At 39.5% G+C, this 26,796-nt stretch overlaps 1 protein-coding gene across 1 annotated transcript in view; it reads left to right on the top strand.

Moving 5' to 3' along the window:
• LOC128504467 (uncharacterized) overlaps positions 1–26,796 on the top strand; it is a 145,850-nt gene that overhangs the window by 97,732 nt on the left and 21,322 nt on the right. The window contains exons 3-7 of the mRNA XM_053474558.1: positions 18,404–18,452; positions 23,488–23,805; positions 24,662–24,985; positions 25,346–25,669; positions 25,915–26,253. Of these exons, the coding sequence (XP_053330533.1) occupies positions 18,404–18,452; positions 23,488–23,805; positions 24,662–24,985; positions 25,346–25,669; positions 25,915–26,253 (1,354 nt within the window). The remainder of the gene's footprint in view (positions 1–18,403; positions 18,453–23,487; positions 23,806–24,661; positions 24,986–25,345; positions 25,670–25,914; positions 26,254–26,796) is intronic.

Genomic DNA, 26,796 nt, shown 5'->3' with positions numbered 1-26,796 from the left:
TATCTTTATAGTTTTACATTCCTTCCAACCATCCTGTTTAACTAATAGAGGTATGAGCTTCCTCATGTACTTGTAAGGCTCTGTAGCTAAGCGCCTCCAGAAGCAGGGCCGGACTGGCCTACTGGGATACCGAGAAATTTCCTGGTAGGGGCCACAGGGACATGCAGAGGCGAGGGGTGAACTGCATTCAGACTCCACGAGGACTGGTCTGGGTAGCAGGTGATGAGACTGGACTCAATAGCAGAAACAAATCTCCCTCTAACCAACCCAACTGTGAGGGAGAGTAAGGTCTGTCACTTCAGAAGTGATAGGCCATGCGTTCTCCCACAACAGTATGGAAGAAGAAGAGAGGGAGGCGAGAAAAAGATGGGAAAAAGAGGAGTAGGAGATAGGTAGAAAGGGGTGCTGTAAGAGCAAGTGTGAGCCAGTATATTTGTGTATATGGGCAAGTGTAAGTGCGTAGGCATGTGTTTATGGGCAGTCATATATACAGGCTGTGTATGTGTGCATGTATGGGCAGTGTATATGTGTATGTATGGGCAGGCATGTGTATATGTGTATTGTATGGCACTGTATATGTGTGTATATGGGCAGTGTATTTGAGCAGTGTATATATGTGTGTGTATGGGCAGGCACGTGAAGGGGCAGTGTATATGTGTATATTGGCAGTGTATTAAATATATGTGTGTGTGTGTAAGGAAACAAGAGTGAATGTCCAGTGGGTCTGAAATGTGCCTAGACCCCAAAAACACCTCTTAGTAGGTAGGATAGGGGCCTCTCTCTCGGAAAGGGAGAATGAAGAGGGATAGGAAAGAGACTATAGAGAACAGCGACTGAGTGGAGCAGAAAGAGTGAATTGAGGGGGGCGCGGTAATCGCTAACAAAATGCCTTGAAGGAGATGGCACCTCCTACAAATATAGACTTTTAAAATCCTGGTGCCGCAACTTGGCTGGAAGAGACCACTGGTCTCCCTGCTCCAACAGTTAAAGGTCCGTACAAGCGACTTTATTGGTCGTTCGTATGGACTTTTAACTCCTGGACGGCGAACCCACGGATTTCCACTTACGTTAACTCCTGCAATGCTGTGTAGGATGGGGAAGGGACCAGGTAGATTAGGAGACGAAGATTCTTCATATTGTGTGTCTTCGTCTTCGTCTACGTTTTGCTACCGCCATGTTCGTATGTTCGGTATTCAGACTGAACAACGAAAACGCACCCTTCGTGTTTGTTTTCATGTTCACACGAATACAAATGCACAAGTCTAGGTTTTATTTCCAGTTTGACCCTTAAATCACTGTTTAAATTGTTGCCACTACATAAATAAATTATAAATATATAACATGTTAATCAACTGTTGTAGAAATGAATACATGGTTACCAACAGTTCAAACTATTGGACTCATGCCCTGTTGGCCAGTTATCACAGCCAGTGTTTTTACAGTCTTGTGTTTCATGGCAGGATAGGCAAGAATTGGGTGAAGTTTTAATTATGACAACTGAGTAATAGCTATGATGTTAAAATTAATTTATTAAACATTAATGATCCTAAGTTAACCCCTTAATGACAAAGCCCGTACATGTACGGGCTCAAAATGCATTGTTTTCAATGGGTTTAGGGACCGCCCATTGTCCTTAAGGGGTTAAGAACAGTGTGGGCCAAGGGTGTACAAATGGTGCTTTTTTCTTTAAATCAGTTAAAGGTAAGTAAGACCAAAACTACATCTCACAGAAGAAATGTGACACATACCTATGTAAATTATAACATCTTATATTAAACATAGCACAATACTGAAATGAAACCATAAAACCATAATAACTGGAAAAAAAAGACATACATTTTTAGTACAAGTCTCAATTAACCCCTATATCACATCAGATCTTTCCCATTACTGGGTATCTAACAACTTTGCTTTACTCAAAGTTATATCTACATGTTCATGCCGGAAGTATAAATATATTTCTATAGTGTCAGTTTAGTTTTAGGCAGACTGTAGGCTCTATAGCTTTTTTCAGGGCGTACTGTATATACCGTATATATATTTTTAAATAGTGGTTTTGGTTATAATGTTGGGATCAGCAAGGGTCTGGCAGCAATTCTTTCATCAGTTTATTTATATGTATATATATTCAAATAATATATGCAAATAGAAAGCATTACCTTCCGCTTTTGGATACTTAATTACATTGACCTGCTAGAAGTTAGGCAGAAGAGGAACTTCATTCTTGACAATGCATTTTTATATTAATACCATGAGTACTTTGTACATTCAGTTATGTGTAATCCTGTCTCTTCCATGTAAGTTCAACCAAGTAGTGCTCTGTGAATATATGTGGTGTGTAATTGTGTTTTAAGGTATGTTTTCCTCTCTTTTTGCAGATGTTTATTCACAAGTTACAGTGTCACTCTTGGCTCCTGACATATTGAGACCTTCAGAGACACTCAAACTGACCTGTAAGGTCAGTGGTGCCTCAATCACTGATGGCAGTAAGATACATGCTGTGGACTTTGTGAAGCAGCTAGTGGGGGGCAATCTGGTGTTCCTGGCTCACCTGAATTATGCAGAAGGCTCAGCATACAATCCATCATTACGCAATAGACTGTCCCTGTCAAGGGACACTGTGAAAAATGAGGTATATTTGCAAGTTATTGAAATGAAATCAGAAGACACATCAGTATATTACTGTACAACAGAGCACAGTGTGCAAGAGAAAGGAAAGACTAGAACCAAAACTACAATGAATAAAGAGCGTACACAACTTTTCTGTATAAATATTATCCTCTTTAGTCTTTGTAAATTAAAAAAATATATCATGCTGGCACTTAAGGTGACTTTTCGAACATTTAGAACCTTTAAGGATAAAAAACATCTCTCATTTAAAGTACTCACACAAACACACACTAACACGCTAACTCTCTGTGTTGAAATATAAATTGAAAAACTGCCCCCAAAAGGTTTATATTTCGGAAAAGCAAAATCACAGGTGTCGTTCTAAAAGTTGTTATTATTATTATTATTATTAGACCTAGGCAGTCTTACACACAGAGACTCAGGCAGTCTCTCTCACACACATACACAGACTGAGGCAGTCACATATAAATAAGCAAAATGTACTGTAAACAAGGCACTTTGAACAATGTCAAGCTGTTTAGCAAATACCGTATTTGCCCGATTATAAGACGACCCTGATTATAAGACGACCCCCCAAAATCTGAATATTAACTTAGGAAAAAGAAGAAAAAGCCTGAATATAAGACGACCCCAAAGGAAAAAAGTTTTACCAGTAAATGTTAATTCATGTAAACTATTTTTTTTAATAAAAGCTGTGATTGAGAAAAATATTTTTTTTGTTTTTATTTCTTGTATTTTCCAACCTGTCCCCCAGTTACGCACATCTGCCCCCAGACTTGCCACTCCAATATGGCACTGTGGCCCATGATATGCCTTTTAACCCTCTATATGCCACTGTGCCCCATGGTATGCCTTTTGACCCCCTATGTGCCACTCTAAAATGCATATTATGGGGCAGAGTGGCATATAGGGAGGTATAAGGCATTTCAGGAGGCAGAGTGGCATTAAGGGAGTTAAAAGGCATTGTATAGAGCACTCTGTCTCCAGAAATGCCTTATACCCCAATATGCCACTCTGCCAATCTCTCTCTCTCTCTCTCTCTCTCTGTCAGAGATCAGAGTTCCCCGCACCGGTGCGGGGAGCTCTGATCTCTGACAGTCGTGGAAGGTCTACGCGACGGACGCAGACAACCCCCGCTGCTAGCCACACCTCCTTCCGGCTGCAGCGGACGTTGTCAACGTCAACCCGCTGCCCCGGCAACACAGCAGGAAGCACCGGTAAGTGTGTGTATGATGGGAGGGGGGGTGAGACAGGAGGATCCAGGTCCCCTGCAGCGGTGCGGGGGATCTGGATCTTAGTCTCCTAATCAGACCTCTATTTGAGGTCTGATTAGAAGACGACCCCGATTAGAAGACGAGGGGTATTTTTCAGAGCATTTGCTCTGAAAAAAACCTTGTCTTATAATCGAGCAAATACGGTATATATATATGAAAGGCAGTTCAATACAAGTCTGGAAAAAGTATGCACTGGTGCTTTTTGATTGAGATTTTTTTATGTGACAAATACATGCTCGCACACAAAAACCTAATACATCCTTGCACACAAACATCTACATATACATGCGCACACACACAAATACACATCCACACATCCACGCACACACACACACACAATTACCCATCCATGTTCACACACACAATTACACATCCATGCTCATATACATATATACTGTACATATCTAAAAACACATATACATATCCACCTGAGCCCCCTACGACAGCTGCTACCCCTGTAGTTATGCCAGTGTCCGCATATGAGATGTCTCCTACAGTGAATCACATGCACAGTTACCAGAAAACAATTATTTCTTAAGTCTTTACCTCTGCCTTCTGTAAGTTGGGGAGAGTCAGAGAAAACACTGTATTTAAGCACCTTTCACTGGGGGTTACATAAATGATCAACTAAAATCTAGGGAGACCACATTTTCTAACTGCCAATCACCTCTATTGACCCGGCCTTCTGGAGCACTTCTGCATAATGGCAGAGCCTCCACACACCACTCGGAGAGCCTCTCCCTGTTCCTCCAATCATTGTGGATCCAAGGAAGTAAAAGCGATAATAGGGTCATAGGTGGCCAAGGCTCACTGATGCATGTGGGGGCTGATGTGAGCTGATGTATGCTGCTTATTCATAACCTCTGCATGGAGTCCATAACTCTGAACTAGTTCCTCTGCTCCTTTCATTCCAATGTTCCTCTGCCTAAACTGGCTACAGTGGTTCTGTCCTTGCCCTCCAAATATTTGGAAGGGGGTGTGATAGGGGTGGCGGTAGTGGGGAGCAAGGGCCTCTAGCTGCAGCCAGAAGGGCTCCCTCTCAATCATGGAGGAGGAAGCATCTCCAACAGCGATGAGCAGTTTTGTCACCTTACTTGACTGCAGCTTTGTCATGCCCCTTGAATGGAAAGCCACAAATTGCTCTAGGGTAAGCTGGTGCAGTGGATGTCTGTGCCCTATCTGTCTCTGGGAATCAGTCACACTCTTTGCTCACCACACCATTTGCTCTGACAATTAACTTGTCCACAAATTACAGGTTTGCCTGCTACTAGTGTACAGACGATTACAATATGTGTATGCAAAAGCCTAGTAGAATGCCTGCTTTTTGTCTCCAATATTTATTTATCAATAAAGAATAATAGATTATTTGATAGAAAGATAATGAAAAAAATAACTTGGCCACAAATTACAGGAGTGGCTGGTACTTGTGTGAATGCCTTAAACTACTTATGAACAGGGTTTAAATTTTAAACAACTGAAGACAGCCACACTGTGTGCAAACCCAGTAAAATGCAGTGTTTTGTCACCAATATTTATGTATCAATGAAACATAATAGATGATATGATAGAAAGATGATAAAAAATTCACTTTTACAGAAATTACAGGTTTGGCTAGTAGCATAAATGGGCAACTGTCTTAAACTAGTACTCAGGAACAGTTTTACATTTTAAACAACTGAAAGAGTCACACTGTGCGCAAGCCCAGTAGAATGCCTGGTTTTGTCTCCAATATATATTTATCAATGAAGAATAATAGATGATATTATAGAAAGATAATAAATCTTGTAGTGGCCCGACTCCTCCCTACTGGATTTCTCGTAAACGAGCACAACATTCACTTATTTCCAATATTCTGGGTCTACTCCCGTTAATAATGATTCGTTAAATAAATCTGTTAGCAGTTTTGCTAGTACACCACCAAGCTCTGTTAATAATTTGGGGTGTATCCCATCAGGCCCCATCGACTTATTTGTCTTTACCTTAGACGACTGAGGTAGAACCTCAATAAACTCAAATGTATCAAATGACTTTTTTCTGAGGTCCCTTTTCCTTTTCATAAAAACTGAACAGAAATATTCATTGAGGCAGTCAGCTAGACCTTTATCTTCCTCTACATACCTTCCTTCTTTTGTTTTTAATCCACTACATATACACATTCTCATTTTCGAAAATTCAGCATTTCTAACATTTAAAACTTTTGGTTTTGTGTGGTGCCACTTTTCGTATATTAAACCACACCGACTGATCATCACTAGATCCCACATTTTCACCTACAGTAATATCCGGTAACAAATCTCCATTTGTGAACACTTAATCTAATATGGCCTCTGTCACAGACTGGGTCCAAGCAGATGACTGAAAGGACCCAGCGCGGCCGATGTTTGTATGCAGGAGTCACAGTGCAGTAGTGGAGTTGGACAGGGCCTGGTTGCAGGGTGACCACACTCACCCAGGTGTTGAGCACCTAGGGTTGTGCAGCCAAACACCAGCGCCCTGATATGGCAGCGGATGAAGTCCAGAATGAAGTGAAGTTATATCCTGCAGGCACCCTGGAGCAGGCATGAAGCATATCACTTGAATCACGTGCAGGATGCTGCAGGCTGGGAGTATGGAAGCTAAGCAAAGGGTATAGCAGAAACATAACAAGCAAGGGACAGGCAGACCAGGCACGAAACATAACCAGACAAGACATACATGTTACAGGGCACTACAGTGAACCAGACAAGGAATAAACATTACTAGACAAGATATACATGATACAGGGCACTACAGTGAACCAGACAAGGAATAAACATTACTAGACAAGATATACATGATACAGGGCACAACAAAGGACAGGGAAGAAGGCAAGGAACACAGGGGGAAGGAGTGAGGAGCCGGAATCCTCGGACGCTTCTCCTTTAAGCAAGGATAGGCCATATTGACTAGAATAAGGGGAGAAGAGAGAACCAGAATTCTCAGATGATACAAGGGAGAAGGGCAAAGGTACATAAGAGAGACACAAACATGAATACAGAAACTAGCCTAAGACTGATTGATAACAATTGGAGATTCCGTCACATGATATGGCCATAGTATGCTTAGCCCACCACTACGCCAAAGTACTCCAATGACGGTGGGTCCTAACGCTAATCCCTGCTGACAGTGGTACGAAACAAACCAAACATGTAAACCAAACATGTAAACCAAACATGTAAACCAAACATGTAAACCAAACATGTAAACCAAACATGTAAACCAAACACATAGCACTGAGACATACCTTTAGACTGAAGACTGAGACAAACCGAACACATAGGTGGGGCACACCTTATAAAGGAAACAGAGCTGAAGCAAAGAGCTGAAGCAGAAGCAAGGAATGGAAGATCAGAACAAAGCAAAAGGAAATCCAGGAATGCATCGAAGCAAAACAGGGAAACTAAAGCAAGACAGATATGCAGCTCCGCAGCCTGGGCAGAACGCGACAGCCTCCTTATAAATTGGCTCATCAACTACTTGTTTTAAAGATAATTCCAGTAGGGAGTTTTGAAGATCTTCACTCCGGGCACAACCACCTACTTTGGTTTTCCAGTTCACCTTAGGAAGCTTAAAATCACACATGTCATTTAGATATTTCCTCAATTAGTAGATTATCTAGCTCTTCTACTTGACTAGGGGGTCTATAAATTACACCTACACATTACTGTATATTTACCAAATTGTAATGTATCCCAAACTTACCCTATGTTCTCCTCACCAACTTGTGTTGGTTATATTTTATGTTATCTGTTAGGGCCACCCCTCTCCCTTTCTTGCCCTTCCTGTCTTTTCTATATGAAGAGTAACCCGGTATTGCTATTCTACAGTCATTTTTCTCATTATACCCTGTCTCAGTAACAGCCACTACATCAAGATTCTTAGTTGCCACTACTGTTACAAGTTCATGGATCTTATTCCATAAAATGTGAGCATTTGTAGACATGACCTTTGGCTTGTCAATTAACACACATGCTGCAAGCACTTTCTGTCCTTTATTGGGGGGGGGGGTATATATGCTTTTCCCTATTATCTGTACAAACCAAGCCTCCAGATCCACCCACCTGGTTACTAACTAAAACAATTCCCTTTCTATACTGTCTAGCATGGTATTTATTATTCCACCCACTCCCATTTATAGGTTAAAATCTTGCATTTAGGTGCAATCCATTAAGACTTGTACCCTAAAGCAAAATCAGCCCACCTTCTTACACCTAGACTTTAGCCATGCATTAAATTGCCTAATCTCCTGCTGCCATTGGTGGTGACGTGCACCAAGACAGCTTTGTCCTCACCAGCCCCTTCCAATAATCCACTCTGTCTGCAGCATGCTAAACACGGGCCACCAGGAGACAGCAAACCATTTGGTTGCTGTGATCAGAGACACAGATTACCCTGTAGAATCCCCTACCACCACAACCAGCCTGAGCTTCCCTTCCTTCTGGATCCCCTGTACATTGGATGAGCTGCTCTCCCGGCCGTTAGGTAGAACAGTTTTTTTCCAGCAATCCCACATCTAAGTCTGCCTCTCCAACATGCTTACTTCAATGGGCAAATTTGTTGGGATGGAAAATCTGCTATCTCCCCACCTGCTAAATTGGACCACCATCGAAGTTGAGATTAGCACCTGATAAATTCCATAATATGCATTTGATCAATGGCAGCAGCCACAGCAGGTGAAGAATCAATTCAGAAACCTTTAGTTTTAAATTTTATTTCTCTGTGTTTTGTATGCCCACAGATGTATGTATTTCTAGCCACTGCCATAAAAAAGTTAGAATCATAAAACCATGTCTAAAAAAATGTGTAAAGTAATTTAAGTTTAAGTATGGGTTCCAATCACTGTGTACTGGGGTGGCACTGTGATAAAGGTCATTACAATAAACAGAGGAACGCCATATACACAACATCTGTTGATATTTAATACTTCCTCATAATGAGTGAAAATACACCTTATTGGGTTTTCATCACAGATTATAATATAGAGTACATACTTACAAAGGTTTTATCATGCAGACTGCTTCTTTCATACATATCTTGATTAGCATTTGCCTATTTCTAATTCCCCATATACACACAAGCAGCCCTCTACCTTTCTTTTTTGATGTGTAGGTTTATTTCTTCAGTCATCAATGACCAGTGATCATTTAGATGTCCTTGGAGTTAGGTGCCACAAACACATAATTTTTCTTTTCTTGTTTTTCTATATAGCGGCCGTACCATAAAAAACACAATGCTTTTCAGTTACAAACCCAAATTAATAGGCAGCAGAAGGAGTAGTTACTCTGTAATGAAGATCTCCAGGGAATGAAGTTACGACCACAAATACATCACAGGAAGTTTGTAGTGTTTGATGGAAGGAGCCTGTTTTAGTGTTTTTGTATTTGACTCTATTACTGTGACTATAACTACCACAGTAACACAGTCTATGACAAAAATTCTTTAGTATTCATTGGATCTGCTGTAATTAAAAGTGGGTTGATGATGATCAAATCATTCCTGGCCAATCATTATGATCATTATGACAGCTGTCCTAGAAAGAGTGAGAGATCATATAAACACACACACAAATTATTAATAAAAAAAATAATACATATGTATTACCGCATCACCTGTCCGTGACATTGTAGGTCTCACTGAGCGATGCCTGTGGTGTAAACTTGTGACTTACAAGTCACCTGATAGCGATACATTTTTACATTTGGTTTTATTATATATATATTAAAACTAATAAAATGCTATGTGACCACTGATCATTGGTCACTAATCATTGATCAGTCTTACGATCAATAGCCAATGACCTAATCTGGTCATCATCCCTTTCATTAAAACTATACAGTACTGTGACCTAACCCTAACAGCTAACGTACCTACAAATATCTAACAGGACCCTGGTGTTACACATTATGTTATCCACTAGCCCCAAACCTAACCCCCATATATTTTCACTAAGCTGTTAGGTAGTTGCATCTTATTGGTTCTGAGACACTAAAACACATTTGAAAAATTATCCCAAAAACTATTTAAAAATGCCCCAAAACCAAGGGAAGGACCGTCATCAAAAAATCCCTGCCATGTGTGCAAGAGAAAGGAAATCCTGATATTAATCCTGAAATTTGAAAAGGTAGAAGAAAACACCTCAATCTCAAGTGTTCCTGTTAGATCTGTGGTCGTGTTGACCCACATAGATAGGATGGGGGGACTTTGAAGTCCTAGGGCTTTGTGCCTTTAGGGAATATATTATTTATGGGGTTATTTTGTTGTTTAGGAGTAGTTTTACCCAATAATCATGAGGTGTATCTGGTTCAGCTGTTAAAAAAAGTTAAAACCTCTTTGCACTCGTGATTTGGGGGAGTCTTGTGACCGCATAACACTCCTATACCACACATACGTGATATGGATGTGCTCAGGAGAAATGTAAAAATATTTTTTATTTTATCTCAGGTAACCCAGTGTAAACCATCTATCCCAAAATATGCAGGCATGTGAAAAGGTATAACAAAACCCACAAACTTCTGTGTTCCTGTTAAGAGTTGTGGCCGTGGGCCACCTAGAAAGGTAAGGGTGTCTTTGAAATCTGCAAGGGTTGTGCTTTTAGGGAATATATAGTTCTATGGGCCTCTACTGTGTCTCAAGTGAGACATAAGCCCAGTAAAGTAATGGAAATTTATATGGGTGCAAAGTGGGTGCAATGGTAAGTCATTTTTTCACTATGGGTACTGTGGAAATGTATGTGAGTGCACGGTGAGTGCAGTAGTCAGTATTTTTTCCAATATGGGTGCAATGGAAATTTATATTGGTCCACTTTGCACTTTCCACTTCAGAGTTTTAGTACCTGAATTGGAGGACCTGGAGATTACTTTAGATCGAACCCATTGATTACCTAAACTGAAGAATCTTTCCCATCAGTCCCAAGAGATGTACTTACAAGGGTTCACTTTTTCCAAGCTAAGGAAAGTGAGCCCTGTCATGATTAACTCAGTATATATATAGTATATAGTGAATATAGTGAATGCATGAAGGGTAATCCAGCAGTGGTGGTTAGTTTCTTTCTGTTAGTATTCAATGGGTTAATCTGATGCTGATTTAAATCATTTTGTTTGTGCATGCCCTCTGTATAGGTTCTTGCTAGAAGTGTCATCTTCCCAGGACCCCTGTGGTGATACATGGCCTAACTGATAAGGATTCTGAGCTATGGGAAGCCTTTATTGTTTTAACTCTTCCAATCCAAGAGATCGGGAGGTTCATCCATCTTCCCCGGTTGGCTATTGTCTCCCTATATAATAGTATTATTTTTATCCGACGGGATTTGTATGCCCAGAAAATCTATCTCATTTTTTGACTACATGTATCAGATGCTCCAAAGGTCCCTTAATTCCCTTAATTGACGCTGGTCTCATCCTTATTAGGTTTTAGTATAGGGTAAAACTCCGCCTGCCCTCATCCAGGAGTTAAAGGTCCGTACGAACTCTGCTTGGGGTATCTGTTCTTTTTTTAAGAGCATCTTTACAAGAGGTCGGATCCCTACCTTCAGAGGCGCCAGACGTTCCTATCAGCCTAGAAGACCCTATGGTAAGCAAAAATCTATTTACCCCTTCTTTCCCAGTAAATACAGGAGGAAGTGTCACGAACGATACTTACTCATGTACCCGCTGCTCAACGCAAAAGCCAGGTAATTAGGGGGCTTCTGCCACTACTTAAACGACTGACACCTTTTCCAAGGTGCTCAGCTGTTGTTTGGAGTCTCTAAAAGCAATTTTGCAGTTTAGTTGCCTGCTTCCCCTGAATTTACCTGTTAACTCTTTTCTGCCTGTTCCTGACCCCTTCTGCTCCTAGACCCTTGCTACCCGTCCCCGTACCCTCCGGATTGCCTCTATGGTTTTCGACTTCGACTACGTTTTACCTCTTAACCCTTGGTCTGCTGCTACGGTGTGCCTGTCAAGATACCTGCAGACCATCAAACGTTTCTACAGTTCAGTTGGGGCAGGGTGACATGGTGCTTCATGTGTCTCCCTTTCACCAAGGTGCTTAAATCAGCGATAAATCATCCCTAGAAAAGGGGAGTCAGGATTATAATCTATTTGTCTGGAGAAGAACTTGCATATCAATTGCCTAGGACTCCTGCGGAGTTTGTGTAGTCGGTTGCTCAGTCCTGCTTCAGAGTTTTGGCATTTCTGCTCAGCTCACAACATTTTGGTACAGGCAGAATATATCCCCGAATTCAAATGCAAACTGACATTCAAGATTTCTCGAGGACTTCAGCTTTTCACTTGGAGACCAGATCCAGAAGCGACTGATGCATTTTTACACCCGTGGTCACCTCCTCGAAACTATGCATTTCCCCCCTTTTGCATGATCCCTTGCGTCCTGCTACCTCACAGGTCCTCAGTCGTGGTTTCCCACACTTTTGGAGATGTTGGTAGATATTCCTCAACTCCTTCTTACATTCCCAACTCTCCTGGTGAACCCAGAGAGAGAGAGAATGACATCCCCTTCTCCCTCAGGGCCAACTACAAATGATGGCTCTACTGGTATCAGGGGACGATGGTGCTTCGCAGGCGTTTTGCGCACAACTTCACAAGTCTTAGTAAGAGATTAGGCTCCAGGGACTAGACAAGCATATTACATTACATTATATTTATTTATAAAGCACCGGCCAATTCCTCAGCGCTGTTACATTCATTAGAACAATTTATAAACACATACAATAACACATACAATAACAAACTAGTGCAAAGGAGAAGAGGGCCCTGCTCGTGCGAGCTTACAATCTAGTCGGTGGTTGAGGGGAGTGAGACAATAGGAGAGGACTGCTTGGATGGGGATGAGTTGATCTGGTTGCGATGATGTGTTGAAGCTGTTTGTTCAGATGGCTTTGATTAGGATGATGGTTGGGAGCACTGTAAATGAATGTTGTACGCTTCCCTGAACAAGTGGGTTTTCAGAGAGGTTTTGAAAGTCGCGTACGAGGCAGAAAGTCTGATGGGACGGGGAAGGGAATTCCACAGGAAGGGAGCGGCGCAGGTGAAATCCTGAATACGGGAGTGGGAAGAGGTAACAACAGTAGAAGAAATCCGCAGGCCATGAGAGGAGCAAAGAGGGCGGGTAGGTGGATTAGTAACTTGGTGGTGTCTTGCGTGAGGAAAGGGCGGATTCGGGAGATGTTTTTCAGGTGGAGGCGGCAGGATTTGGTGAGGGACTGGATGTGAGGGATGAAGGAGAGAGCAGAGTCAAGGGTGACACCAAGGCAGCGAACCTGGTCTGTTGGTTGGATAGTGGAGTTATCAACAGTAATAGAGATGTCAGGAAAAGTGGACAAAGCAGATGGTGGGATTACCATGAGTCCGGTCTTAGAGATGTTGAGCTTTAGGTGACGGGATGCCATCTATGATGCAGTTCCTGATAGACAGTCAGTGAAGTTAGTTAGAAGAGAGGGGGAAAGGTCAGGAGCAGAAATATAGAGTAGGGTGGCATCTGCATATAGATGGTACTATAAACCAAAAGAAGAAATAATTTTTCCGAGGGAAGAAATGTAGATGGAGAATAGCAGAGGCCCAAGAACTGAGCCTTGAGGAACACCAGTAGATAGCGGTAGGGGAGAGGAGCAAGTTCCAGTAAATGAGACACTAAAAGTACAGTTAGAAAGGTAGGATTTAAGCCATGAAAGAGCCATGTCACGGATGCCTTGCGCATGGAGGCTTTGTAGGAGAAGGGGGTGGTCGACTGTGTCAAAGGCTGCTGAGAGGTCCAGGAGAACAACCAGTGAGAATTGGCCTTTCGCTTTAGATGTGAGGAGGTTATTAGTAATCTTACTCAGTGCAGTCTCTGTTGAATGCTATGGACGGAAACCAGATTGTAGAGGGTCAAGTAGAGAGTTTGACGAAAGAAAGTTTGTTAGTTGATTGTAGGTTAATCGTTCCGGCAGTTTGGAAGCTAGCGGGAGAAGTGAAACTGGACGGTAGCTTGATGGAGATGTGGGATCAAGGGAAGGTTTCTTTAGGATGGGGGAGGTTATGGCATGTTTGAATGAGTATGGGAATACACCAGAGGACAAGGAGAGATTAAAGATGTGGGTTGGGGTAAGGACACTACAGAGGGCTGGTAAGAGATGTGAAAGTGCAGGGTCAAGGGGACACGTGGTGAGGTGGAAAGACAACAGGACCTTGGAAACTTTGAGTGGTGTAACTGGGCTGAAGCAGGTGAGGAGGGAGGTTGAGGTACCATATGATTGACACTATGGGGGGAGGATGTTATCCCTGATGATGTCAGTTGGTGGCAAGCTCTTGGGCAGAGAAGTTGGAGGGCAAGGGAGGTGCTGTGGGTCTGAGAAGGGTGTTAAATGTGGAGAATAGACGTTTAGGGTTATGGGAAAGAGAGGTGATTAATTAAATGAAATATTTTTGTTTAGAGAGATGGAGGGCGGATGTATAGGAGCGGAGCATGAATTTGTAGTGAATGAAGTCTTCAGGTAAACGAGACTTCCTCCACAAACGCTCAGCGGTAGGTGAACACCTTTGAAGGAGGCTTGTCTGTTTGGAATTCCATGGCTGTGGTGGACGGTCTGGGGGATTGTGTACAGTTACAGGGGCAACCATATCTAGGGCTGAGGCTAGTGTATGGTTATACTGAGCTGTAGCTGTGTCAGGACAGGAGTGTATATGAAAGCTGTGGAGTGTTGAGGTTGCTGATGTTACGGTAGGTTTGTGGTGGTTTCTTGGGTAGGAAGGGTGTGTGGTATGTCGAGATGAAATGTAAGCAGGCTGTGATCAGACAGACAGATGGGAGAGTTGGAGAACTGAGATGTGGAACAAAGGAGAATACTAGATCGATTTGATGACTGCCACGGTGCGTTGGGGAGTTAGTCCATTGTGAGAGTCCGAGGGAGGAGGAGAGTGAAAGTAGTTTGGAAGCAGCAGATGAGGATGGGTCATCAATAGGTATATTGAAGTCCCCTAGGATTAGTGTAGGGATGGTGGAGGAAAGAAAGTGGGAAAGCCAAGCAGCAAAGTGATCAAAGAAATGTGAGGTGGGGCCAGGAGACCGGTAGATCACTGCAGCGCGAAGAGCAATCGGGGAGAAAAGGCGGACAGAGTGTACTTTGAAAGATGAGAAAGACAGAGAGGGAATTGGTGGTAGACATTGAAAGGTGCAGCGAGGAGAGAGGAGAATATCAACACCACCTGTCTGTTTGTCTCCAGGTCTGGGAGTGTGACTGAAGTGAAGGCCACCGTAAGTGGGAGCAGCAGGAGAGGTAGTGTACGAGGGTGTCAACCATGTTTCAGTGAGTGCAAGAAGGCTAAGGTGGTTAGAGATGAAAAGATCACGGACAGAAGTTAGTTTATTGCAAACAGAGCGTGCATTCCAGAGGGCACAGGAGAAAGGGGTGCCGGGGTTACAGTGGACTGGTTTAAGATTGGAGGGATTGCTGTAATTTGTGTTAGTTCAGCAGGTGCTGGGATGGAAGAAGGTGGGGATGGTGGGGCCAGGGTTACGGTCAATGTCACCTGAGCACAGAAGGAGTAGGATACAGACAGATAACAAATGTGAATTGTGGGCATTGGATGCCTTCACTCACAAGTGGTGTTGGGGTATGAAGAAAACAGAAAGGCATATGAGCTAGGGTGGGGTGATAAATGGGATGTAGTTATGTGGACTGTAGAGGGTTTGTAGAGGCTGCAGTGATTGTGTGATTTGCGGGAAGAGGACATAGAAACATGTATGGGTTCATAGTAGGGAAGGAGGTGGAGCAAGCAAGCGCTTATGTGGGTTAACTGCTTTCTGATGAGGTACTTGGTATGTCGTTTGTGGTTTCCCTCCTGTTTAACTCCAGTGTAACTCTTAACTATCCACTTATGAGGAGGCCACAGCAGATACATTTCCAAGCAAGCTTGTTTCCAAGTGGGGTCTAGAAATTTATAGGGCTGCCTCACAAGTGGTCAGATAAGGTGATTGCAAACAGGAGGCAGATCTTTCACACCTTGGCTTACAATTGCAATTAGGCTAGACTAGAGGGCACCAAATTTAACCCCTTGATAGCAGCAGGGTATGGACGAAGGCAGAATAAAGACATACCAGGTGAAAAACAGGGGTGTTACAGCAGGAGATGAGGGTTCAGGGGTAGATCAGATGTTATGAATTAACCATGACGGCGCAACTTGGCCTGGGCCTGCTCCAAGTGTTAAAGGTCCATCCAAGCCATACAAGCGTATGTATTGGTCATTCATACGGACCTTTAACTCTTGGAGCCAAGTTGCGGCACCAGGATTTTAAAAGTCTGTACGAGCGACTCTATTCGTCGCCGGCAGGGGGCTCGTCTGCCACCAACCAATGGCAGAGGAGCTCCCTGCCAGCGACCAATAGAGTCGCTCGTACAGACCTTTAACTCTTCGAGCGGGGAAACCAATGGTCTCCCCAGGCCAAGTTCCGTGTCAGGAGTTAAAGGGCCATGCGGCCGACTCTATTGGTCGCCTGCAGGGGCCCTGGCAGTAACCAATAGAGTCGTAGTTATGGCCCTTTAACTCCTGATGGCGAACCTACGGATTTCCGCTCCCGTTAACCCCTGTGATGCTGTGTAGATAACAGGAGCAGAAATCCGTAGGTTCGCCGTCAGGAGTTAAAGACCTTTAACTGTTGTAGAGGGGAGACAGGCCAAATTCTCCGTCAGGAGTTAAAGGGCTGTGCAAGCGATTCTATTGGTCTCCTGCAGGGGCCTAATCTGGCATTAACCCCATATGGCATATTAATCCCTTCTACAAAAAAACGGCAAAAAAACATGGAACAAGAAGAATGCACACGAATATTCGCCTGAACCAAACACAGGAACGGGCGAATATTCATGGAATACGAAGATTCCCCCGAAGACGAACACGAAGAGTTGGCCGGCACCCAAGTCTACATATTACTACATCAAAAATATTTATCATTGTGAAATTTCTTGTTCATATTGCTCTGGGGACAGTAGGGTGCCAAGTGGGTAGAATGCTTAAAATAGAATTTGACAATATAAACTAGCAATCTCACTTGCTGTGATGACTTACTGGGGAGATGGGACACTTGTCACTGTCACAACAGGTAAGCAAATCTTTTTTTTTTAATTATTAACTTGCTTGTGGATGACCTTTTATATTTTTTCCCTATAACAATATTTATAATTTTAAAAGTGCTTGTTCATATTGCTCTGGAACACAAGGGTGTAAAATGGGTACAATTCCTGAAAATGTATTTGTATATGTACACAAGCAAACTCGCTTACTGTGATTACTTTGACTACTGGGGAGCTGGGACCCTTGTCACTGTCACAACAGGTAACAAAATCTTGTTTTTCTTTTTAATTCTAAATTTAACATAGGTATAAATGTCCTTTTACATATTTTCCTCCATGAAACACATTTATCTATTATCTTCCTTCTTTCTTCCAAAGAAACCTTTAACATAATAAGGCAGAAAAAGGCATCAACTTTCTTTTTTTGGGGGTAGAATAATTATCAGAACTAACTGCAGGTATATATTTCTATATTTTTTTAATTTGTTGGATCTCTGCCAAAAAATTGAATAGATCTTGCCTATGTTATAAAAAGTTAAATATATTTAGTGTATTTTTGCGGTGATGATCAGAAAAGGGGCATCACAGTGTTACTGGTATCTCGACTACTGGGGAAAAGGAACAATGGTCACTGTCACAACAGGTAAAACTAGGTTAACTGACAATTTTATATTCATTTTTTAATAACGATGTATTTGGAAACTTCTATTTATTTGAATTTTGTTATTTAAATTTTTGAAATTAAATAATTACACAAAGAAAACCACAATTATTATACTGGTGTTTTGGTAAATATATTTTTATCTCTAAAAAATGCTATGTTGGTAATAAGCAATTAATTGAAATCTAAATAATTTAAAGAGGATTCAAAATATACATTTGTATTATGAGGTCATTGTTGTACTGTAAGATTGCAGTTAAATGTGCAGTTCAAAGTTTTTTGAACTGTTTGGTTTTGCTTAGTGGGGACAAGGGATCCTAGTCACAATAACGTCAGGTAAGATCTAATTAAGATCAAGTAATTATTTTCATTGTAAGATTAGATTTCAGTAATTTCTAAACCAGATTGCACATTTCAGAGTGCACATCCAATTGTATTGTGCCATACACTCTACCAACATTAACAAAGCTGAAATATTTGTCCATATAATAGAGTCATATATATTTAAGAAAAAAATACATTTATCATGTATTATACAATTAAGAGACCCGTGCCAGCTGACTCAATTTTTTATTTTATTTGTTTTATTGTTATAATTTCATAATTTCTTGTTTTAAATATTAGTGAGATATCATTTTAACATTTCTTGATTAGCAATTATGCTCTATTAAAGAGTAAAATATTGAAAGAGTTCTCTAAAATACATTACTGGAACTTAGCTGGCAGTGTTTATTTGTAGTTTTGTACATAGTAGGAGGTTTAAAGTATCATTGTGATTACTATGCTTTCGAGTACTGGGGACCAGGGACCCTGGTGACTGTCACTTCAGGTATGTTCCATTATTTCATTTTTTTCTGTTATATTTTTTGTTTCTACAATTTGTTAATGTAGTTAACAACGTGATCTCTCTATTTTGCATTATTTAAGAGAATGTTGGCAGTTGTTGATATTATCCTTATGCATTTACTGATATGTGTTTTTAATACACAGTTTAATTGACCAATATTTCCTTTGTTTTCATTCCTATGTTTTTAGTGCCTTATGATTTACAAATATGACTTTAAGTAGATATAGTTGCTTTACAACAAAGTAATCAATTGTAAATGTAGTCAAAATCTCTTTAATATCTATCTGTAACTTATATCTTGCCAAATGCAATTTGGTTGGGAGCTTCTGTTTTATAATAATATTTATAATTTTAAAATTGCTTGTTCATATTGCTCAGGAATACAATGAGTGTAAAATTGGTACAATTTCTGAAAATGTATTTGTCACTTTAAAGATATAATTTTACTTGAGAATTTTGATTTTCATTGGTTTAATATGAATGAAATATAAAAGTAAATTTAAGGCAAAAATGATAATGCTTTACTTAATAATTAGCAATATATTTAACTTTCTCCTCCCTTATAAAGTGATGCTTTATAATGATAATATCCTATATAAATATACTAGTGGTAAAGAATGTACTATATTAATTAAAATTACAAATATACAATAGATCAAAATTTTAAGCAATACAATATTAATGTACACATTTTTAGAGTTTCTGAAATTTACATTTTTTCATTTAATTTTGAGTAGATTTTTAACTGTACTAGTCACTTTCTTTATTAAGAAAAGCAGAAGCGAAAACTCCAGCTGTGGAAGGAGTTTCAAAACTAACCACATGTTGCTAGTCACATTTTTCAGTATCTCTAAAATTAGGTATGAAACTGCCCTCCACCCTAATGAATCCACTAACAGATGTCAGGTGCCAATGAAAAACAGTCACCTCAGGATTTATTTTTAGATCATAATTTGCATTCTAATCTCTGACTGATAAATACATTTTTATACTATAGCAAAATATTTTACTTACATAAATTGCATTTATAGCATTTTTAGATAGTTTTCTTTAAATGAATGTACCTTATATATCATTTCTAATATTTTACTTTTGCTATATTGAATAATATTTTATATGTAAAAATATATAAATATATCTATATGTATATATAATTATGTGTATATATATATATATATATATATATACATGCATACATAAATGTGCATGTATTGTGTTAAGATTTGTGCATAAGACTATTGTTGAACAATTCATTAATTTGACTGATAAATCAGACTGAAGTACATCAGTTGATCACACAAATAACCCTGGAAGAGGTAAGAATATTATTATTATTATTATTATTATTATTATTATTTGTAATCTTTGGCTGAAATTTGCCGCTTGTATTGCACCAGCGAAGATGTAAAGTTTCCTATGGAATTTTAACTACTTGTATTATAGCTGGAGATGTGCTTACTTTATAGTTTCTAAATAATAATGTTTATCATTCATAGCAAATAGTGAGTGTATCTGGAAATTACAAAATGTTATTTATTATGAATATCTACTTATTGTATAATCAACACTGTACGGTTATTGTAGACATAAATGCATACTTTGTTAATATAAATATTGTACAGGGCGATTTATTCAGTTTTTTGTGTTTTAACATTATTATGCAGACAGGTTGAGCCCATTTGATTTAGCCTGTTGTTTAGTGCGTACTTGCAAAAATCAGAACAAGTTTCATGTAGCAGAGCCATAACTTTCATGGGGCTTGAGGGGCAGCTGGCCTAGGTGCTGCAAACTGAGCTCTTATGCCTTGCAGTGTATTGGGTTTCCTCGGTGTGGCCTTCAGCCAGATCATGCTTTAACGCTCTATAGAGCTCATATGGTATCATAACAGAATCTTGAAAAGAAAGCATGGCTAGATCAATACAGTGAGCATTATAATGGCATAGCACCTAAAAGAGAGCTTTCCTAATGCAGGAATGGTGCTGCTCACTCTCTAGATCTTAGCTACCACTGATAAGAAATTGGGAGCTTTTACTGTCTGGAATTGGTGTTTTATAATACAGTAGCTGTATATAAAGCTTTCAGAGCTCAGGAATTTGTTATTTATGCTATGTTATCTCAATGCACAGCTCAGCAATATCAGGGATGGGTGGTATAAATGGCTGTGCTTCTATACACTGCGTAGTTGGATCAGGAATAGTGCTAGATATATATACCCACTTTCGGCAGCTACAAGTTAGTGTTCTTATTCTATACAGAGATCAGAAAACCTGATACTATGGTATCTTAATACAGAGGCCAGATGGATACAGATTTGGTGCCAAAAATTAGTGATATTTTAAATTATAGAGCTCAGACTATTGCTGGGACTTTATATAATGTCAGGAATTGGTGCTTTGTATTGTATCAGCTTTCTAAATGGCATAGATACGCCAGAAATGGTAACGTACACATAAAGGTTGTGGATGGGTGCTTTTTATTGCAATAGCGCTGTACAAAGGTCAGGCAGGGCAGGGATGAGCCAGGCATATTGTCAGGAATGATAATAACTACATCAAGAATGGGTACATAAAACAATACCATCTCTTGGCAGATATCAGTTAGATCAGCTATATGTGTTGTAAATGGCTTTACCTCTATATAGAGCCCAGCTACATCAGGGCTGGTAGATATAAACCTATCAGGAACAGGTGCTGTGTAGTGTTCTAGCTCTATGCAGTGATCGGCCAAGTCAGGTGTCTGGGGCTCCACTGAATTGGAAATAGGTATTATATGCTGATTTACATCTGAATAGTGCTCAGGGTGTAATTGGTTTTAAAAATAATTTTTAATGCATTAATGGTTTCTTTTATCTGCATTTCAGCTCAGGGCTCGCTTAGATCTAGAGCCCTTGCTAGGTCTAGAAAGTTGACATAATATTGTATTATATGTCTATATAGCTCAATTAGATCGGAAATGGGTGCTAAACTGCTTTGCCTCTACGGAGTGCTTAGCTAGATCATGCATGGGTTTTATATAGTGTCAAGGATGGATTTTTATACTGCACTAGGTTTATAAAAGCTCAGCTATGTTATAAATGGATGCTGTGGCCATATCTCTTTGTAGAAAGCACAGCTAGATTGTGTGTGATTGAAAGATAATACTTACGCTACCTGCGTAATATACAGCAGAAAATAGTGATTTGTAGAGCAATACCTATATGCAGAGCTATATGTTGATCAGGAATACGTGGTTTTGTGCCAAATACAAACACCTCAGAATGATCAAGAATTGGTTTTCTGTTCTTTTATATATCTATAGCCAAGCCCAGAGTGGATGCACTGTACTGCATTAGTTTCTATAGCGTGCTATCTAAATACAGATCATACTGCTGGTATTTGTGCCCTATAATGTCCTTCCTTTATACAAAAATAACCTCAATAATGAATGTGAGACGCAAGAGGAACTTTTGGATTTGGATTTGAGAGTAGAGTAGTAGGTTAAAGAGTTGTTAAGTCTATTGGTTAGCGTCAAGAGTTTGAATTTAATTCTGGAATATAAAGCCGTTGAAGTAATTGTCATACTGAGGCAGTAGATGAAAGCAAGTGCGACAGGAAAATTAGTCTGACAGCCGTGTTCAGAATGCATTGGATCAGTGAAAAGGAGAGGGGGAGACCAGTTAGTAGGGGGTGGATTCGTAATTTGTTTTTTTCATGTTTGAGAAAAAGATGAATAAGGAGATGTTTCTCAGGTGATGGTGTGTAGATCCTAAGTAACATTAGAAAGGATAGCAATCATTGTAAGTAAGTCTTTGGAGGAAGCCCTGGTCTGTATTAAAATCAAAAATTATTTCTGACAAAGGTGTCCGTACTTAAGTAACTTGATCTAGACCTCTATAGTATCTTGTAGACATGTCATATAAAGAATATATAAGATTTTGAATAGTGGTATAATGTTTAAACATTATAAAAAGCTGACTTTGATCTGGTTTTAATCTACATATACTTTAGGCATTTACTAAACTTCTCTCTCTCTATATATATAAATATATATATATATATATAGCGTAACTGAGTCAGCAGCAGTTGCTGCTAAACATGCTACATAAAACACATGTAGTAAAGAAAAAAGTACTTCCATGCATTGGTATTTGGGGGGCTATATAAATTTCTGCTGTAGACCAAGAGTAAGGCAATATATTGTTTAAAGGATTGAACAAGATTTAACCTTAGACACGTCTGATACAGCTCAGTTGGACAAGAATAAGCGATTTCCCCAAATACATCACTGTTTCAGCTGGGGCTGGAACAGCTTCTTTGAAAAATGAAAAACAGAGGCTCTAGACTTTCTATATGCCAAGTTACAAATGTAGGAATATACTCTCTGCACAGTGGTACACAATTCTTTCATAAGCACAGACATTTGGGGCAGCACAGTATTGCTGGACTGAGTATGGGTAGCACAGTTTCTACAAACTACAAAATATTGTCAATCCTAACTGGGTCAGAGATTATTCACTAGTTTCTCATATGTTAGTGTTTTTCAAAGGAGCATTTGTCAATATGGAGCACTATACTTGTCATGAGAGTTGTAGTCATACAGCTGGTATGTATGTTTCACTGACTAATTCTTGTTATTGCTTGCCAATCACTGTACACCCGGTTTCCAATAAACTCCTACAGTTATTGGAAAAACTGGGCCAATTGTTTTCTCTTGCATCTTTCATTTAAAACAGAAGTCGACCATGGAATAATCAGCATGAGTACATAAAGCCTTCCATCTGGTGCAGGTCTTAACTTTATCCTATTTTGTGTATAAGATACGTTGTTACAGTATGTAATATGTGGAAAACAAAGCTTTTAGTGCCATCTTTGTCATCTTTCAACACCAACTTCTTTCCTAACCTCAGCTCTTTTTATACGTTAAAACTAACAAAATTAGCACAAACTACTCCTCTACTCAACACCAACACCTAATGCTCAACTTTCATCTAACTACATGTATTAACCACCTACTCCTTTTCTTTTGCCTTTATTCTCAGCTTCAGAAAAAACCCCATCCCTATTTCCACTCATATCTTTTGACCAATCTCAAGATCCTGTCATCGTTGGTTGTTTGGCAAAAGATTTCTTGCCAGAATCTATTACCTTCAGCTGGTCAGACAAATCCAACAATAGCATCACCTCCGGTTTCAAGAACTACAAGCCAGTAGCGAACCCAGCGTCAGGAGATGAATATTATTTCACTGCAAGTTCCCAATACAGCTTGAAACGTGATGAATGGGACACCCAGAAACCGTTTTACTGCACAGCAACACATAAAACCGGTTCCAAAACACTGTCGTTAAATGGGGCCATAGGTAAGTTTTTCTAATTTCTGTAATTGTCGGAAAAGGTACTATAGTTGCTAGGCCTTGTCTACATATGAAGGACAGACGCAGATTAGTTACATTCTTGTATGCATAATATGTCATAGCATTTATAAGGCCCACCAAATTTCTAAATTATACGAAAAAAATTCCAAAATATTTGAATTATTGTTTGTATTTGGGGGGGGTTATCATCAAAATGCTGCTTAGTTGCATTAACAGGGATTTTAGCATTTTGGCTCTTAATATAAAACATTATATTAATTTTGCTAATGAGTATTTGAAATTTCAAACATAAATCTCTACCACGTATGAATATTTATTTACTCATCACTTTAAATAAACAATAAATTAACCCAGGGGCAAAATCTATCCAAGTGGCTCAACAATAAAGACATATCTGCCAGACAAAACTCTCCATGTGCACAATGTAGAATTGTCCAAAACACATTTACAGAATAAGAATATATAGGCAATTTTTAAAGAAGCAGAAACAAGACCCAGTGTGAATGTAACTGCTGCCTTAAGTTCTTATTATTCTAGGCACCCTGGTGCATACAATCGAATTGCAAACATGTAGTGGCCTTAAATGCTTAAATCAGCGCAGCCTCGGAGGCAATTGCCCTTTGCCAGCCCTCGCTTGAAAGCAAAAGAACATCAGATCAAATAGGCTATACTATTGAGGTGTTGATATCAGCAATGCAATCATGTTTGTATCCCTTAACATATAAGATTTAGTTAGTTACATATTTTAACTTTAGGAATGCAAAGGAAACATTTTGAAAAGAAGACCTGACATGATGTGAGATTTAAGATAAACGTAACATTTTGATTTCTTCTACCACAGAAATTCAGAAAAAGTCTCCGGTAGTGTCCATTCACCCTCCACTTAAAGACAGCCCCGATCATAATGGAAGCCTAAGCATTGTGTGTCTTATAACTGGTTTCAGCCCTGGAAAGATTGAAGTACAATGGCTGAAGAATGGCAAAGACATCAAAGATTACATGGCAGAGAACCCAGTCTCAGATGGTGATGGTAGTTTTATGGTGGCCTCATATATTTTTGTACCCAGAAGGGACTGGGACAGTGACAACGAATACTCATGTGCAGTGACACATCCAAGCACTGCATTTAATGAAATGAAGAATATCAGCAAATCCCAAGTGTATGGTAAGTTTTCCTGCTAAATTATTACTTAAAAGCAGTTTAATGAAATCTACAATAAAGGAAAAGAACGTTTTTTTTATCCTCCCAGTCAACTGTGTAATCTGTGTGACATATCGGCACATTTAATACACAAAATAAAATTATGCTGACAAGGCATTTTGAAACAACAACATAATTAGATAACCTACAATCTAAGCTATCTTGCTTTATCTAGGTCATCTTAATTAAAAATCTGAACATCAGGCCGTTTGGAGGTTTAACAACTATGAATGTTATTATCAAGTGCTGTTTTTGTTTTACACAAATGACTACAATCTTGTGTCTTTTTCGGTGAATCTCACAAATGTCTTATTCTCCCTGCAGACGTCCAGCCTACTACTCCTATTAACGTGAAGACTATTGCTCCAACATTTGAGGCTTTATTTGTAACTAAAAAGGCCACACTCTCCTGTGTTGTTTCCAATATGTCTTCTACTAAAGATTTAAGCATCTCATGGCACAGTTCAGGGAACCCAGAGAAGAAGCTGGATACAGTAATAGAGGATGAAATTTATGAAAATGGTGCCTACTCTGTCACCGCAACAGCTGATGTCTGTGCTGAAGAATGGGAGACCGGTACTTTTGTGTGCAAGGTCAAGCATCCTGATCTAGCTTCCCTAAAGGAGGTTCGATTGTCTAAAGAGACAGGTAAGATGCTAGGTCTATCTCTACTCTTTATTATTACCTATGTATTAAATCTTCTCAGCACATAAATATATAGCTATGTTGGTGCAACCATCTTAAATTACAATTTTAGCAAAATATATACATCAGAGTTAATTGTAGCATATGTTAATGTTTTATTACACGTATAACAAATATTCTATGCATAAGCTCAACCTACTGTGAATGTAATATTTCATCAATTAAAGCACTGACCTTTTTTTTTGTAGAATACCCTACGATTCCCCCTGCTGTGTATCTTTTCCCACCACATCAGGAAGAATTAAACCTGAAGGAAAAAGCCACTTTAACCTGTTTTGCAACAGGTTTTTCTCCCAGAGATGTGTTCATCAAGTGGCTTCAGAATGATAAGCCATTGGACAAATCAATGTATGTAACTACTAATCCCGTGGAGCAGACCAGTGCCAATGGAAAAAAAACCTATTTCATTTACAGCAAACTGAATGTAAATGTTAGTGACTGGAACAGTGGAACCCCTTACTCATGCATGGTTGGCCATGAAGCATTACCACTAGAGCTTATGCAAAGAAGTATCGACAGGTTATCTGGTAAACCAACGTTAGTGAATGTGTCTCTCTACTTGTCTGACACCTTTTACTAATCCCCTGAAAAACACCTGGCATCTCCACCTTTTGTTTGTCCTTATGTGATTTAATTGGAGGAGGTGATTGAGGAAGCAGTGACAAATTGTGTATGTCTGTCTGTTCTTGTACATTAACTGGAATGTCTGCAAATTGAAAAGTAGAAATAAAAATCACTTTATAAAATGGCTGTTTCTGTACCTCTGAAGTCTTTTTCCTTGTGATGTTACAAGCAGAGATCAGATTTTGAATCTAAGACCATTTGCAATGTTCTATTTTCTAATTTAGTTTAGTTTTTATGCAACCAGTTTACTGTAAAATCCTGTGTTGATGTTGGTTGTAAAATATGTGAAAATACACATACAGCATAGAATTCAAAACAGGCAACATATTTTATTTAACGATACATGTATTTATCCACCAAAATATATTTTCTAAAAGAGAAACAACACCTTAACCTTATGTTTTGTAATATAGGTACAGTTCATGGATATATTCATTTACAAGGTG

Source organism: Spea bombifrons, chromosome 1, assembly GCF_027358695.1.
Source record: "Spea bombifrons isolate aSpeBom1 chromosome 1, aSpeBom1.2.pri, whole genome shotgun sequence".
NCBI lineage: Eukaryota > Metazoa > Chordata > Amphibia > Anura > Pelobatidae > Spea > Spea bombifrons.
Note: the sequence above shows the minus strand (reverse complement) of the source record. Positions and strands in the feature narration are given on the sequence as shown.